Here is a 17,965-nt window from a genome sequence, read left to right on the forward strand (position 1 = left end):
TCCCATCCCCCACTCCATCTGTCATCTCCCCCCTCCCCCCCCCCCCCCACCTATCATCTCAATACAACACACAGAGAAATGAACACATGAATCAAAACAAAGAACACATTAAGGACTATCAGATAAGATCACATGATGATAAGAGACATTTCAAGTTGCTCTATAAAGTTTGAATTTCACATTGCCTCCCCTTTTTGTTTTTTGGTACACATGTATTTCTTTTTTCTTTTTTTTTATCTGGCTAGCAGATAATATAAGTGGGCATTCAGCCTAAAGCTGCGTTTAGACCAAATCCGACATGGGTCCCGGAACAGGGTTTTTGCTATGGTGCGCCAAAAGAAACCACGTCTGTTCTGTTAAAAACGAATCAGTATTAATTTGGTACAAAATCACCCAAAATGTTATTCTTATGTCAAAATCAAGAGCAACAAAATCAACAGTAGAAGATTAATTTTGTAACAATATTATTAGCAGGGGAGCGATATTGTAACAGAACCAGACATGGTTCCTTTTGGCTCACCATAGCAAAAAACCCGGCCTATTGCCCGTACCGTGCTCGGTGTAAACGCGCCATTAGAAAGATAGGAAAAGAAGGAGACAGAGAGAGAGAGAGAGAGGAAGAAGAGAAGACAGACAGACAGACAGACAGACAAAGAAAGAGAGAGGGATACAAACTTTCATTTAGAAAAAAACGATGGACGCATGCAACCAAGCACACACGCTCCCTGGGAACCGACTGCCGATCTAGGTAGCACTGTCCATGAGCGCCAAGAGGTCGTCGCCCTTGCTGGTCACTCCTCCGGCCTCGGGGATGGACATGTCACCCATTATTCTGCTCAGCTCTTCGCTCGTCTGATTCTGGAAGTGAGCGACAGGTTGCAGAGAGAGAGAGATAGGGGAGTAAAGATAGTCTCCCATTAGGCCAATCATCACTGGCAAACACAAATTGACTCCAAGTACTGAAAAAGCAGAAATTTTTGTGTGCAGGAAATTTTAGAATATTTCGCGAGGAGGCAGGATTCACAAAATTGAAATGGAAGCAAAAGGTTTCGCCATTAAATGCATTAAATGCTTGTGGAAATTCATGAAAAGGCTGTCAGCTCTAATTTGCAGAGTAGCAAAAGAGCTGCTGAAAACTGCTTATCCAATTGTGGCAAGCCAGTGGAGTAAAATGGAGTCAAAAAGGGCCCGAGCTTTCGATCCTAGCAGAATCTTCGTCAGAGGCAAAATGACGAACAGGCAGGGAAGGCAATCACAATTTGCGAAAGTTTCATACTGTGAATATTTCTTGTTTTACAGTAAATCACTACAAGTGACTACACACTGCTTAGATTCAAATGTCTATGGTATTTCTGAAAAGTGACCCCCAAAAAATGGTTGTTGACCAACTGAATGCTAGCAAGGACCTGACTAGGTAATCTGCCTCATCAAGTGGGAGAAAATAAACACAGTAAACTTTTCTATGAACAACAGAAAACTACAAATTGAAGAAATAAAAACAGGTGATGCTTTACAACACGGCAGGTTTTGAAAAGGATTATCACTCACGAGGTCCCTGATTGAGTCTGCTGTTGCCGGCAGTAGTGCCGTTAAGCAGGGCTCAACATTAGCAATGGCCTGGTGGCCCAGGGCTACGAAAAACTGATGTTGGGTCACCACATTTCAAAGCCTATCTTTTGGTGGCCTAATTGGGCACTTAAGATTCAAAATGGATTGGTACGTTTCTGTTTTATTTCAGGCCACTACGTTTCTTTTTCCTGCCACCAAAATTTTAGATTTAAAGATTTTTGTAGCCCAAACGGGCCACTCGAGAGAAAAAACAGTTAGTGTTGAGTTGTGCCTTTTATAGGTAAAGAACTTCATTCTCACAGTGCAGTCCTTTGGTAAGGACTTGAAGCTACTGGTTCCATGGTTTACTTTCTTACAAGTATTCATTACTTCCTTAGCAGCCAAGTTAAACAAATCATGATTTAAATAATCCTAAACAGGCAAATCAAAAGTGGACAAACCTTTGAGGCATCAATCTTTATGACCTTGACATCATACATGTCTGGTGGTGGACGAGTTGCGGCAAATTTCCTGTTGAGCAAACATATCATGTACAAAAAAACAAAATGAGAAGCAGATACTGCCAAGGCTGCCAACAATATGCACACCAATGTGGTGTTTATAGTGCTGAAAAGGCATATTCTGGTGTAAAACAATATTTTTACCTTTCCTGTAAGAGATATGTGTAGTAATACAATTTGGGAAAAACAGTATTTTCATAATGAAACACGCAATATTTCTGGTAAAAAAAAAAAAAGAAAATCTAACAAAAGATAAGAGTTGGCATCTCTGATACTGTTAAGCAAAAAGCAAAGCAAAATAAAAACAAAGCTAATACAATGTCTGACTCTTCCAAATGTCATACATAAATATAAATATAAACATAAACATAAACATAAACATAAACATAAACATAAACATAAACAACATAAACATAAACATAAACATAAACATAAACATAAAAACATAACCCTAACCCTAACCAATCCCTAACCCTAACCAATCCCTAACCCTTACCTAAAACTAACCCTAAAGTAACCCCAACCATACAGCTGAAATTTGACCTATACCTGGCAATAACTTACCGGGGATTCAAGGAGTGAAAAGGTTACTAGTACGAGCCTCTCTCTCTCTCTCTTTCTCTCTCATTCTGAAATAACATCTTAGATTCATTCATTGTTGATTCTTTTTGTAAGATCAAGAACCCAGAAGACAACGGTGATCAGATTTTCTTTGAATTATGTCAATTACTGAAATGTGCCTTCTATTGCCACAAAGAGTATCCTCCTCCTGCCCACCCCACCCCTCCCCTCATTATGGCCAGAAGAGGTGATGAAAAAAAAAAAGCATGCATAAAATATTGACACCTACAGAACTACATGAAAGCAGGATACAACCTCAGAAACAAATGCCTGCCTAACAGCTTTAATAGCAACTTAATGAAGGAGCATGTGAAGGTGAAGGATTAGGAATCAAAATGTTTCACGTGCCATATCAAAGGTGCCCCCTGCACTTGATAACCACTATCCAAAAGTTTAGCACACTCCACAGGGCTGCTTGGAAGACAGTAGAGAAAAGTGCTGATCCCCCCGCCCTTCCCCCCACCCCTTCCTCTCCTCCCCCCCCCCAAAAAAAAAAAACCAACAACAACAAACATTAACAAACTGACAACCTGTTTGTCAACATAACTAAACTCTCGCATCAATCCCTCAAACCAGATCTGCCCAAGAGAGGAGTGATGAAATGGTAAGGGTGCTTTGCTAGAAACCAGAGGCTCCATCACCAGGGGCTCTACTCACTCTTCCTCCTCGTCCGTGTTGAACATGTTGATCCTGAAATCCGTCTCCTTGCTCACAGTCTTCTTCTCCACGGCACCCATGAGATGGGCCAGTAGGTTCAGCTCTGCCTTCACCATGGGATTGGGGTTGGCCGACGCCTGGGGGTCAAAGGTGGAAACAAGGAGACTGTAAAACCAGAAATTTTCACATGCACGATGTCATGAATGTGTATAAATGCAAATTAATGTATGCATGATTTGTCCCAGGAAGTCCATGTGGTGGGAAACTTCTAGAGAGAGAAAGATCGCACACATGGCACTCAAGGGAATAGAGTCGTGTCTTGTCGTTTCTTCCTAGATGATTGGTGGTGTTGTGGCTTTATTATTGTTGAGTGTCAGAGAAATGATGCGTGTGTGTGCAGTCGACAGCATCCATCTCATCCTTGAGGTCTTAACGATGAAAATTTCACAAGGAGACGAGATTTGCGAAAGCAAAATGCACACCAAAGGTTTGGTCTACACAATGCACTGAATGGCAGGGCGGTGAGATGGCTCAGTCGGTAGCGCGTCTGCCTCAAGATCATGCGGACCGGGTTCGAACCCGAGTCTGGACCGAGCAATGTTGTGTGTGACTGTGAGCATACCATTCCCTCTAGCAAGAGGCAAAGCACTCTGTCCCTCGGATAGGACATACAGTAAAATTGAGGTCCTGTGTATGAAAGAGTCACAGCTCATGCAAGTAAAAGATCCCGCTTCATTCATTCATCGCAAAGAGCAGGGTGTTTAATCTGGTGGTCCCACCTCACATCCAACTGGACCCCATGGAAGACCAGCTTAACGTAGCTGAATATGGGCTATCCAGCCATCTTCTCAGATGGAAAATGAACAAACAAACAAACAAACAAACAATTTGCAAATGTTCCATGTTGCACAGAAGGCAATCGGCTCCATGCTGCAAAGGTTTCATGCCAGGAATGTTTCTGGTTTTACGATAGTAACACGGGTATTCATCGTCATGATCATCAACATCATCGATATAACACTACTGGTAATTGAATGGTAATTCCCATAATTGAATAATAATGATGAATATGATTATGAAGATAGGATGACATTAATAATAAATGACAATTATAACAGAAATCAAACAAAATTATGATATAAATGATAATGATAACAATGATTACACTAACAACATCAGTTATGGCAAGAAAGAGAAGAAGAAGAAGAAGATAACAATAAGAAAGATGATGAAGGAGAGAGAGTGAGGAAAAGGAAAGAGGATTGAGCAAAGGAGGAGACTATGGAAAAGGGACTGAGAGACTTAGGTGGTAAGATACCAGAGTTCTCCACCAATCTAAAGCATACCAGCAAACAGGGAGCAGCTGGATAACAATTTGAAATCATTTCAGGGTGAAGTGAGCGACTCACCTGTTCGGCCGATGCCTTGGACTTGCTCTTGCTTGACGCGTCATCCATCACTGTGGCATCGCTGGTCTTTGCCGAGTTGTACATGTTGCGGCCGAGCTTGATGGCCCGGTCGCCTTCCAGGTCGAAGCAGCCCTCCTTGGGAGAAGCGACGTACTTGTCCTGGACCGAAAACTCCTCCGTCTCCACCTGTTTGCCATCTTTGTTGAAATATCTGATGTATATCAGCAACAGAAGAAGAAGACAAAAAAAAAAAGGTAAAATATTAAAAGGAAGAAAATAGGCTTCAGTCTTAACCTTAGATTCAAACTCTAACACATCTGGCAGCTCAAAGATGTTATGATATTTTCCCCCAAATTTTTATGTACTGAAATACAAACAAACAAATCCCTGGAATAACAAGTTTGCATCAACATTTCGAAGAATCCCTTCAAAGATGACATGGAATCAGAACATTCCATAATTTATTATTGAGTTTATCTGTCACTAAAAATGATTCACAATCATTAACATATCATAATCACCACAAATACTGGTTTTTTTTAAATCTCAAACTGTATAGTCAGACTACGAAATATTTTCACGTAAATGACAATTACATTACATTTGAGACCTTGTAACACTTCAAAAATTCTTCTTACAGCCAAGTTTAGGTTTGAACAAACAAATTGTGAAGTCTTGTCTTGGAATATAATCTTTAAAAATGGTATTTTCACCTAAACTGTAAATGACAATTACATTACATTTGAGACCTTATAACACCTCAAAAATTCTTCTTGCAGCCAAGTTTAGGTTTGAACAAACAAATTGCTAAGTCTTGTCTTGGAATATCAAATTTAAAAGAATGTTATCTTCACCTAAACTGTAATTACATTACAGCTGTTAACAGTTCATTAAGTACCTAATTGTACTTTCAGACTTATTTCTTTTTAATAGCCAAAGCCAGGTTTGAAAAAAAAAAACACCAAACAAACATTGTTGAGTCTCATCTTAGAATATTACGAAAAATATAATGCCACCAACAAGTGCTAAAGCAAAGCTTGATACAAAAGAAATTCTTCTGTGACCTAGCCAACTTCAAGACTCCTTGGAAATGCTTTTGGCAGTCTCTAAAGAAGATAGAGAAAACATAAAATAATTTCTCATGTTTGACATTCAGGTGGTTTGATTTATAAGCAGTCATTCCGAAGCCATATATTTCAAAATTGAACTGGTAAAATTTGAAGTTTTCTCTGTGTATTTTTTCAATGCTATTTGGTTTCAATGACTACAGCCCTCCCCTAACATCTCACCTTATGGTCCCAGGTATCTCTGTACCATATGGAACAGCGCCACCAAGTGACAGAACAAAGCGCCCGTTGGAGCTTTGCACCTTTTCTTTGAGGAATATGGACACCTATGTCAAAAATAGAAGAAAAAGAAGGAGAGAATGATGTTGTGCATTTAAAACTTCAGGCAAGACAGTGATAGTGATAGTATTAATGTTTCACTTACTGAAATCACACTAATACTTGAAATGGATTATATTTCTGAGATGCAATCTAACTTTGTTGTTCATAGTATTTACAGTGAGATTACAAAGGACAATGATGTACATGTATAACAAACAAAGACAGATGGCTCACAGTAAGATTCTATTTTTTTTCAAAACTCTCAAGATTGGCTGCGATATCCAGCAAGAGGGATACATTTGAAAGTTAGGTATCAACAGTGACAATCAATTGACTACAATTTGCTGAGAGAGTATTCCTAACGGGGAGTAGAAAGTGACAATGGTGCACCGTTTATAGAGAAACGGTGATGCCAATGATAACCTGCAACAATAATTACAACAAAGTTTGATATTCACACTGGTAAAAAGGAGGGGTGGGGGGAAAACAAGTTTCTTTCTTGTTTAAGCAGGGCTCCAGCTCAAGCAGTGGCTGGCACTGACCTGTGCAATAACACCACATGTAACCCAGTATGTGGGCATTACAGTAAACTATGCACAGTTATCAAACCACTTGTTAACCATAGCACTAAGACTTCATGAAACAAAATGCCAATCAAAATGGCACAAGAGTCCTAAAAGTTTTGGTAAATATGAATGACTGGAACAAATCTTTGTTTATTCATTCTGCAAAACAATCTTCAGTAGAAGTTCACAATGAGGATAATGATGATGATGATGATGATGATGATTATTAATTATCATCATCATCACAATAATAATAATAATAATAATAATAATAATAATAATAATGATAATAATAATAATAATAATAATAATAATAATAATGATAGTAATAATAATATTAATGACAATAATAACTTTATGAATAGCCGCTCCAATGCTACAGTAACATCACAGTTCAAGAGGTTCCTGACATCATTTTTAACCTATCTGCATGCATGCACATCACATCAAGGCTGCCTTGAGCTTCATTTTAAAGTTACTGTAAACACAGCAGTTGTAGGAATGCTAATTTGTACAAGTGTGGACATGCTCACTGCATTCAGTCGATGATAATTAGCTTTGTGCTAATATGCGGGCATCCTCGCGGTATAGATCCCCTGCTAATTGTTCCACTGTGTCCGCTGCGGACACCTTGAACAATGCCTGATTTGTCAGATATTGATTGGGTCTCCACTGCCCTCTTGTGGTGAGTGTCTATGCACATTACTTGCCTAACCCATTTTACTTGATCGGCAGGAGGGGGACGGTACAATGCTCAATACAGCCACTATGCCTCTGCAGGGGCCCGGGCATATCAGTGACGAAGCCACATATGTCATCTGCTAATGGCCTTGACAGCGCCTCCTTGAGAGGCTGCGTTGCCATGGTAACGTGGCAACTCGGGCGGTATTCAGGCGTTTCTAAAGGGCATCTCCTTTGATGGAGATGCCTACTGGGGGAAAGGAAGCTTCTCCTTAACTACGAATGCATGATGCCATTTGCTGCTTCTCATCCCCTACTCAGCGATGCATGATAAAGTATACATGTGCACATACGAGCCACAAGCCTTTGAATGTTTCTATATAACAGATACTGGATATGGCGCTATACAAATGCTGTGGATCATCATCATCAAGTACAGTGTGTGGGAAGGTTGCTTGATATGTTCAAAATATGGTACAGAAGTGCAAAACCTGCCACACGTTTCAGTGTACACTTTTAATAAAGTCTCACAGCATTCAATCTGTTATTCCCAGAACAAATTGAGCTGGAAATGCAATGTGAGTTTGAAGAATGTAAAAAAAAAAAAAAAAAAAAAAAATCAGCTGCGCTAATATACTGTACAATATACACTGTACCTGTATATGGAATAAAAAATGTTTTTTTTTTTTGTTTTTCAGCTGTTCCTACCCACATTAATAATCAATGCTATACTGCAAGTATGGTACTGAATTCTTACGTCTTAGACTTGCAGTTTATCATTCATACATTGTACAACAAATAATAATACACCTTGCCCATGTGCTCAAATGTGAATCAAATCTCAAAATGGTTCCATTACCCAAAATCTAATCCTCCTGAAATTCAATGGGGGGGGGGGGGGGGGGGGGGGGGCTTTTAAATGATTAAAGTTTGAATGTAATGACACTATAAAGACAATGGTTAATAACTGCCTTACCCTGATATGCATGTCTTGAAAGAAACCTAGAAGTGTCTGTCGAATCAGCTGGAACTCCCCCACAGGGACAAACGCGTATGTCTGTGGAATGGACAAAATGCAATGGCCATAACATTGGTACACAACATAATTGATTTCATGATTCAAAGACACCGCCATGTGAATATGTACAATGTACCTACAAGAGAAGGTATCCTGTGTTCAGTTCATGTGTTTGTGTTTCATGCTGCTTTTCATACTGCCCAGGAGAATAAATATTATGTGACAGACTCTGAGTCATGAAGTATAACACAAATCTTAATGTAGATACACCTGTACATCGTATACACGTAGCTGTGATTGGCAGAAGGCCGCATTACATAAATTTGAGGCAACTGCCTCTTATTGGACTTTTTATGTAAGAAGGGCACAGTTCAATGCTGTGTTTAAGGCATACCATATTTTGTAGTACAATTGCAGACAGACAATTGATAAGAGATCACAAGAGATGAGATGGAATGTAATGTAATCTTAAAGTATTCTTTTGTAAGCATGGATTTTTCTGTAGCACTGCTTTAGTGATTCATTTATTAAAGACAAAAAAAAAGTATAATTTGATCGCATACAAACTGTCAAATTATATGAGCAAAATACAACATGTACAATTGTAGGACAATAAAAAACAAGACACTAGCATATTGTATTATCCTACTATCATACTGTAGATCCTTTTTTTTTCTGGATAATACCCTCTAAAGAGAGAGAGAGAGACACATACAAACTGTAGATCATCCTATCAGTTTTTCCAAGTATCTGCTGTTCAAGACTTTGGTGAAAAAATATCAAAAGACGAATTAAAATATAAGTACTTTCCTACAGAAAATCTGACAAGGCTAAAAAATGAAGTAATTCATAACATACAGAGCAAAAACTTTATTTGTAAAATGTAACATTTCAATTTTCTCTGTCTTGAATCTTCAAGAAAGCAATATACATCTTAATATACTTTACATGGAAAAATGTGATAGCATGTATTTATGTAATAAATTTTTCCTTTACATTAATTAGGAGATGTGGCACAGTAGACATAATTTCCTTTGATGCGACTGAAAGAAAAAGCATCACCATTCCAAACTTCAATTTGAACAGTTTGACTTTCACCGCAAACCCTCAATGATATGGATGTCAAGGTACCTTGAGTAGCAGCCTGCACACTCCCTCCACCTGTCCCTTGATGGCAGGATTGTGGGCCACAAAGACCCTGATAGCATCCATGTGATTGAGGGTGACCAGGAGGATGTCCTTGGGTCTGAGGCACAGTGAAATCTGGTACTTGACCGCCATCGTCATCAGATCGTAGAGCTGGACGGGGGAAGAGATTGTCAAAATGCAAACTTTTAGGTACAGTGAATTGTCTCAAAAAAAGTAAAAGAAATCACGGGCCAGTCACACGTTTGCCAATACTGTGAGAATCGTACACTTGTACACATGGTGAATAAAATGGTGAATTAAGTTATATGTTAGCATAAATATAAAATAATGCCTTGTGTAACAGGTTTGTTTTCATCTTGTGTTGTGTTAGAAAAAAGTGTTAGATATTTGAATTAATCATTTATCTGTTTAACTGTCACATTCACATCATACTGTGCTCAATTAGTTCATTCAATTAAAATGAAATTCAGAAATAAAATAAAATAAAATCATTGCAAAGTGATTGACAAATTGCCCTGCATCTACGTATTCAAATGAGCACTGAATTGATCAGTGTTTTAGTAGTAGCCATGATAAAAAATCATGGGCGTACATACTCGAGCGGGATTTGAACCCATGACCTCCTGATCACCGGACAGGCGTCATCTCCACTAGACCACTGTGCTTTCGCCCGACAGCAAGTGTTGGTTCTAATCCTTATAGCATGCAGCGGGTACTGCGTAATTATTCAAATTCATGAAAATTATGTCGATGCAGGGCAATTTGTCAATCAGTTGCAATGAAAGCATCTCGACGGAAGAATTTCATGAATTTGGAAAATAAAATCAATCAATCAATTAATCAATCAATCAATCAATCAAAAGTGTTTCATTCCATTCAGTATCACACTCAAGTCCAGTCTGCACAAAGCTTGATGTGTTCACTGACTGCTCTAGGGTAGGGTTGAAAAAAAAAATAAAGTAGTTGTGATTGCACACTCTGGTATTAACATTCATCTCTGCACACTGCACAAGATTTCACATTACTTCACACAAGTCACTCTTTAATAGAGAGACTCACAAGTGGCTTAATGCATATCATGGACTTACAACATACTTTTGCACATTATAGCTAGTATCTCACCAACGGAGACGTTTCCGCAACATCTCCAACTTATCAGTCGCGGAGATGTCTCCAACATAAAAATGTCTTGTGGTCTCACCAAGGAGACGTCTCTGATATGAGTTATGGCAGGTGTCAACAAATTTCAAATAGAGGGAGCCGTTGCAGTCAAAATCACCTGACTTGATCTAGGCAGGATGTCAAAGTGGGTCAAACGGCGTCAAATAGAGTCGCAGAGACATCGCGGAGACATCTCCGCGACCTCTCACCAGTTTTTTTGGTCTCCAGCAGGTCTCGGCGACGTCTCTGAGACATCGCGGAGACGTCGCGGAGACGTCTCAGCAGTTGCGGATATGATTAGTCTCCGCGACTGATGGAGACATCTCGGAGACGTCATAGAGACTTCGCGAAAAATTGAACATGTTTAAATTTCTTGCGACTAACTGGCGACTAATCGGAGACTCTGTAATTTTCAGGAGACGTCTCTGAAACGTTGCGGAGACGTCTCTGCAACTACACGTAGCAAAATCTAGAGTTGCGAACTAGTCGCGAACTACACATGTGTAGTTTCAAGCCTGGTGAGATACCCCCTTTATCCCATAGATTCACTCTATGTGAGCTTCAATGTCTGAAACCTTGCATAGCACAATTCATCATAATACTTTATGACTAAGGATTAAAAAAAAATGCTGTGCACACACACACACACACACACACAAATATATGTAGCAGTGGAAAAAAGAAGAAAAAGTTCATCTACAGCGTATGAGGAGTGGTGTTTCCACCTACTGGTACCCATCTCTAATTAAGGTAATGAGCAAACTGCTGAGCAGAAGTGACATGCTACTAGGTCCATCGCAAGGCTGTGGAATATATCAATTCGTTGTTGTTTTTTCTTTCTTTTTTCACAAGGGCAATGAAAGCATTGGCCTTGAGCTAGACACGCATGGTTAACAAGTACCAAGTAGATGCAGCTTTCATCATTTGCACTAACTATACAGTATTCACTTCAATCTCATTAACCTGGAAAGTCAAGGTTTAATTCGGCACGCAGAACTGTAAAAAAAAAAAAAAAAAAATGCAACAGTATTGCTCTCATTCGCTTTGTTTTAGATGTTTTAGATGCTGATCAAGGCTACAAGTTTGCTACATACAGTGTAGTGCATACTCTGACAGGGACAGGTCTTTATCATGAAAGAGAGAGCTTTTGCAAATATTCTCTGTGCAGTGTACTGTATCCACATTATACTCTGCTGTCAAGAAAAGAATATTGTTCTTGTTCTTTGTGTGCCTGCAGTATTTTACTTCATTTTTTTTTTTTGCTTCAAAAGAGTGTAATATGTAAATAATTAAAACAAACAATCTGTGCACAATGTAGTGTTGAAAAATTAGTACTGTGATTAGACATTGCACAGTTATTGAGTGGTAATCATTTGAAATCATGATTTCTAACTTTACCAGTGGAATTCCTAGACAGTATTCATAGCAATTCATTTTAATTCAGAATGCATTATTTCACACTTGGGTAGATCTGTTTCTTTAGAAAAAAAAAATGACAGTTGTAGCAACAAGGTGTAGGTCTGTATTCAGCAAACATAAAATACATCACATTGAACATGTACAAATGTATCAACTTCAGGGGAAAAAAGGTAAATAAATTTTGTTTTCCATTACAGGAGTGAAGATAATTGCTTCTCCTTTGAAACAAAGATTTTCATAAAAGTGCAATCTGTCGAATCACTCCTCCACACCTGGACTGCATCATCATTCCATAAAGTCCATGGGTAATTTTGGTGCAGAATTGAATAACATTAGAGAATTTATTAAATTGGCAACTTTGAATCTCACTGCACAATCCTGTATTGGATAAGATTGTAATTGTTTTAATGAAAATAACATTAGAACTGCACAAAATCAGAAAGAGATTTTCTGAAGTCGCTAAATTCTAAGAGCAAAACAGGAATTCTGATATTGTTATTATGTCTTCTTCAATAATTAAAGAACCAGATGTACAATTGTTATACCATTGACGTGTGAAGAGGCTTTTGGAAATTTAGTACGGTCCCCATAAAAAATGAATGACAAGTGGTCACATGAAGAGATCTGTTTTATCTGGTAGATCATATTCATGAAACACTAACAGAGAACACAAGTTATACAATAATTGGTAGAAGTAAGAATTTTCATATTAGTACAATAACATGTAATTTTTCGCACTCAGCCCTACTATATGAATTCCACTTGTTTTTAATTCTGTGGAATCAAAAATTGAAACTAGTTTTGCATGTACTATATGGCAAGCAACAAATTTTGCCTGCTTTTATTTTTGCGCTACTTTCACGTTGCATAAAATGCTTGAAAATTTCCACTATTACAGCACAACAAGAAGATACAATGCCAATTTCCATGCAAATTGCCCATCTCTGTGTAAATTCCTTTTTGATTGTTTGCTCATTGGCTTGTTTGCCTTTTTTTTTTCTTTTTTTCTGAGGCTTCCATCACTATCAAGCACTCATTCTTAAAAGATGGCAGACTCCTCCATTTTTTTCACCCTGTCTACGACTGGAATTATAAATTGTATAGCTGATTTCATTGATTTCATTGTACATGTACATGTGTACACATGTATCTGTTTAAATACAAAGATTATATTGTGATTCATATATTAAATTGTGAATTTCTTTGTACAGTACACATTTTTGTTCAAAATACACTGTACTTGTACTATTTGATTTTCAGGAATAAAATAAACTCAGAAATAAAACCGAAATAAACTGAACTGAAGACACATTGTACACTGTTGTACTGTAGATCACCCAACTACAGCACTGTGCTCTCTAGAAATTGATGAGTTAAAAGGGGCTAGTGCAAGGATTCTTGTTTTTGAATCAATTCCATGGCAACACCTACTGTTATTGGCACAACTAATTTGCAATATTTACTGAACGATGGATGTTGGTGAAGTCATGCTTGACAACAATCGCTTTTAATTGATGGTACGCTTTCATACATTAGTTTGAATGCTTCCAAAAGGTTATGCATACGGTCTTGTTTCAGATCAATGGTGTAACTTTGAAAATGACTACTTCATGAGCTCTAAAAAATAAGTACAAAGTCGTGTTCCCTTTTCCTTTGGTGATTTGAAAGGGCACTAAAAGTGCTACCTCCCGTAGCATAACAAACTTATGTGGTCAATTCATCTCCTTGCCAGGGAGGCATACGTGGTCCAAAAGTGCCATTCTTCAGGGACAAATTTTACAAGGTTTTAGGGTAATCACTATTATGTTATGAAGCTTTCAAAAATTAAAATCTTATTATTGCTGTTGTAGAAGAAGAGAGTCATACTAAATACCTATCACCATTGGAACACTACAACATCTCATATGTGTATGTGACACTACCTTTAAAGGGGTGTTTCGGACGTGACATTTTCCGTTAACAAATTAGGGTCTAGTAGAATTAGTGCTTGGAATAAGTAAATTCAAAAAGAGAGCATCAAATCATTATTTAAGGCATGGCCAATGATGTGTAGATTTACATGTAGCAGTATGAAGGCATCACCCATGCTTGAATAGAAAACATTCAAAAAAACATTTTTGTTAACAATTTTCCGTTAACTTTTTGTCACGTCCGAAACAAATTTCAAATTGAGATAATCAATACAAAAAAATATAACTAAACAGTTTTCACCATTTCTAAATCACCACTGCTACTCTCAAAAGAGTCTGTGAATATTAGAAAAGTATTCGTTTTTTAATAAAAAATTTCTGGGAATTTTACGTTTTCCGTTAACACATGTCACGTCCGAAACACCATGTCACATCCGAAACATACACATGATAACTTTCAAGTCAGGTTCTCCACTAACAGACTTACCAGGTAAATAGTTGCTTGTCTGACTTTCATAACAACACACTGGTTAAATGTATGCATGAATTATGTCAGCTCAGGTTCATTTGTACATTTTGGAGTAATAAATGTAAACAAAGGGTGTTTCGGACGTGACGTGTTAACAACCTATTTAGACAAATGGACCAGACACAGCAATATACATTTGTTCACTCATTCTTCTTGTATCATTATCATTTACAGGGTACAAGATGTAGAATGAACTACAACTAACATTATTTAATGGCACCTACTTGCCCAGAGACACAAATATGCCTAATTTTAACCTAGGATTGGGATAACTGTGTGTCTTTCATATCCTCATCCACAGAGGGAAAATGGGGAGTAGGGTTTCAAAATATGTGTAATATCTTCAGTATGTCACTCATATTTGATATCTCTTACAAAGTCTCTCTGCAGTTTATTTAAATTCTTGGTAGTTTGAAAAGCAACAGATGTTTGCATTATAGTAAACACTGTTTCGGACGTGACACATTAGTGTTAACATTACTTTTTACTTGAATTCTATACAATTTTGCTCACATCCATTTGTGTTTTAAGTCAGTTTCATTGAAATACCAATGCAAGGCAAACTATTTGGAAAAAAATTAACTTACCATTACTTATTTTTCTTTCTTTTCCACCTTTATTTGTCAAGAATATTTGATTCATGTATGGACATGGATATTGCATAATGTTCTAATTGGACATTCACATGTTATATTTCTGTAAAATACATTGCACAGCGACTCATAAGCGTGCTGCAGCAGTACATGTACGTTATTAAATTAGTGTCATGCTAAAGTGCTGTAAATATTGAATCAGTTTCATTAATAATTCATTGATATTTCGTTACATCAACTTCTGTAAACACACAAACTGTAGTACTGAGAATATTGTGAAAATCAAAATGTCAGATTTCTCTCCCTACTTGTACAGTGTATGAGTAGGGTCAATCCTGATTTCAGATAAACTGAACCCCATTAATAAACATTTTTGTTAGGAATAATCACATGATCTGGAAATGTAACTGTCCAGAGAAGCTACCCTTAGTCAACTATCCCCCCCCCCCCCCCCATGAAGTTCCACCTTAGTGCACTGCGCGGTTGAACTGGGATTATGTATTATTAAAGATGTATGAAACTAGAGTGTGAGTACTAATAAGTGGGAGAGGGCTATGAGCAGTAAGATACTTTTAAAACTCCCCTTCTCAATTCTATAAGGGTCATTCTTTTGTGCATCTCAATCTGCTCTACCAAAATATGACAAGTCAAGTTTTACAGGTTGTGCATATGGACATATAATATATGGAGAACAATCAAACTCCAAATTGAATTAAAGAGATGTAAACTTGAAATCACATCATATACCATCCACTCCCAACCAGAAGCTGATTTAGCGTTAGAATAGCTGATAAAAATTAATGTTTAAAGGACATGTATACACATTGTAAAAACTGTACTTGTACATCCCCAAGTGAGCTTTGTACATGTACATAAGATGTCCCAACACATACAGTAAAGGGCATTGCATCATAGACAGACAGGGTAGTGCAATATATTTGAACAAGCAATGCACTTGTAGATAAATTTAAGTAAATGAAAATGTAAAACGAAACTTGAATTTAATGATTACATAGACACATACAAAAAACAAACAAACAAACTGGCAACTAAAAGTGGTATAAGGGGATGTAAATATGATCTTGTCTGCTAAAGTACCCTTTAAATATATTTAATCATGATGGCATATATGCATAACGTTATCTAACTTGTGTTCCTACAGTCACAAATACCATGGTAGTCAGGATATTTAGCATTTTATTACAAATAACATTTTTTTTTACTTGTTACTGATGGTACAGTGCAGGACCAATCGATTCCAGTACAGTTCTACAAAATTTCGAGGCCATGATTTGATCTTTGTCACAGGTATCAAAAATACAAATAACAGCATTCCTCACTTTGAATATGCATAAATGCACAGGTTAATTGAGCATGTTTGCATGTGCAGGAGTTAACTGGACACTAGATGTTCTAAAGGTAACTACTGTAGTAATCTACACATATATCTGGCTAGTAACCAATTTCAGCAGACAAGTGAGCTCTACTTCAATCGAAGGATATGTTTGAATTCATCAGGAGAATGTTGTTGCAATTTATCAAATGCATATCATTTATGCACTGATTCTTGAATATTTGTGTAAGAAATCATAAATAGGAGGTAAGAAATCATAAATAGGAGATTATAAATCCTAATGATGCCATGACTTGGTTGTTATATACAAAGCACAGGTCACTCACTAGGACATAAAACCACCTGAACATCCTGTATTCTTCATGACTCTTGAAAACTTGTACTAAACAATCTGGGTTGATTGAGTGTTTGGCAGCATAGAATGCACATGAATCTACAAGCTCTTTATTTCACTCTGTGTCATGTAAACTTTTAAGAGTCACGTCCGAAACAACAGTATGGATTTTACTGATCTATAAAGCTTAGTGGTCTTCAATCATTATTCCTGACTTGTAAAACTGACCTTTTTCAAATGTGTGTAGGTGACATGAATCACTAAATCCTTCTGTATCTCAATATTGCCTGTATCCGACTTGTGTAATGGCAGGCTTCTTGATAACTAAATACTTTGCATGAATTGGCTATTACAGCTTTTTCCAACAGGTTAATAGGACATTTGGTAATAAATTTGCTTTTCCTCACCACTTTAATGTGGCAGGCAAGCTTAAGGGATACAGTGCATTGCTTTGCCAGGATAATAGTTAAGGCTTCGTGAAAGGCTTTGTATCAAACATTAGAGACACAACTTTGTGTAAACATTGTGTGTCACGTCCGAAACGAATGTCCTGCATGTATACTATCAATATGTTGAATGCATTTTAACAGAGTAATTATGCATAAACTGTGGCTTGGTCACTATTAAGATTTGAATTCTAATGAAATTGATTTTGTTATTCACCTTAAAATGAGTTAAATTGTATGTTAACTACTGTGTCACGTCCGAAACAATAGCCGTTTGTTAACAGTCACGTCCGAAACACCCGAGTCAGAAAAATATCACCACAAGTTAAAATGACTGAAATCTGGTGATACCTATATCATTGTGTTACTTCCTAAGCATGTTTTGTGTACACCATTAGTGATTCATTTTCTCTCATTTTTAATAAAGAAATTCAAAAAAGAAACGGTCATTTTGTAAAAAATGACATATTTTGAGTTTTCCTCCTCAAATATGAAAAAATTACATCTCCTTATCGAAAAATGTTGACTAAAATTTGGAGTGTATATTGGAAGCATGAAATATTGATAATGATGGAAAGAGAAGTTGAATATTTTTATGCTTCTATGTCAAAAAATGGAAAAATGAATTTTTCATAAAATTGGCCCCATGCTTCAGTTTGCC

The 17,965-nt window shown here is 37.2% G+C and overlaps 1 protein-coding gene across 1 annotated transcript in view; it reads right to left on the reverse strand.

The window, feature by feature from the left end:
• Positions 1–725: 725 nt before the first annotated feature.
• Positions 726–17,965, reverse strand: part of LOC139725897 (protein OSCP1-like) — a 28,036-nt gene continuing 10,796 nt past the window's right edge. Inside the window, exons 3-9 of the mRNA XM_071636975.1 lie at positions 9,541–9,708; positions 8,368–8,448; positions 6,046–6,149; positions 4,757–4,967; positions 3,348–3,484; positions 2,010–2,079; positions 726–858 (exon numbers count right to left, since the gene is read on the reverse strand). Of these exons, the coding sequence (XP_071493076.1) occupies positions 745–858; positions 2,010–2,079; positions 3,348–3,484; positions 4,757–4,967; positions 6,046–6,149; positions 8,368–8,448; positions 9,541–9,708 (885 nt within the window). The 3' untranslated portion in view covers positions 726–744. The remainder of the gene's footprint in view (positions 859–2,009; positions 2,080–3,347; positions 3,485–4,756; positions 4,968–6,045; positions 6,150–8,367; positions 8,449–9,540; positions 9,709–17,965) is intronic.

Source organism: Diadema antillarum, unplaced genomic scaffold, assembly GCF_040938485.1.
Source record: "Diadema antillarum isolate AM-2024a unplaced genomic scaffold, OU_Dant_1.0 seq00000068_RagTag, whole genome shotgun sequence".
In the NCBI taxonomy this organism is placed as follows: Eukaryota; Metazoa; Echinodermata; class Echinoidea; order Diadematoida; family Diadematidae; genus Diadema; species Diadema antillarum.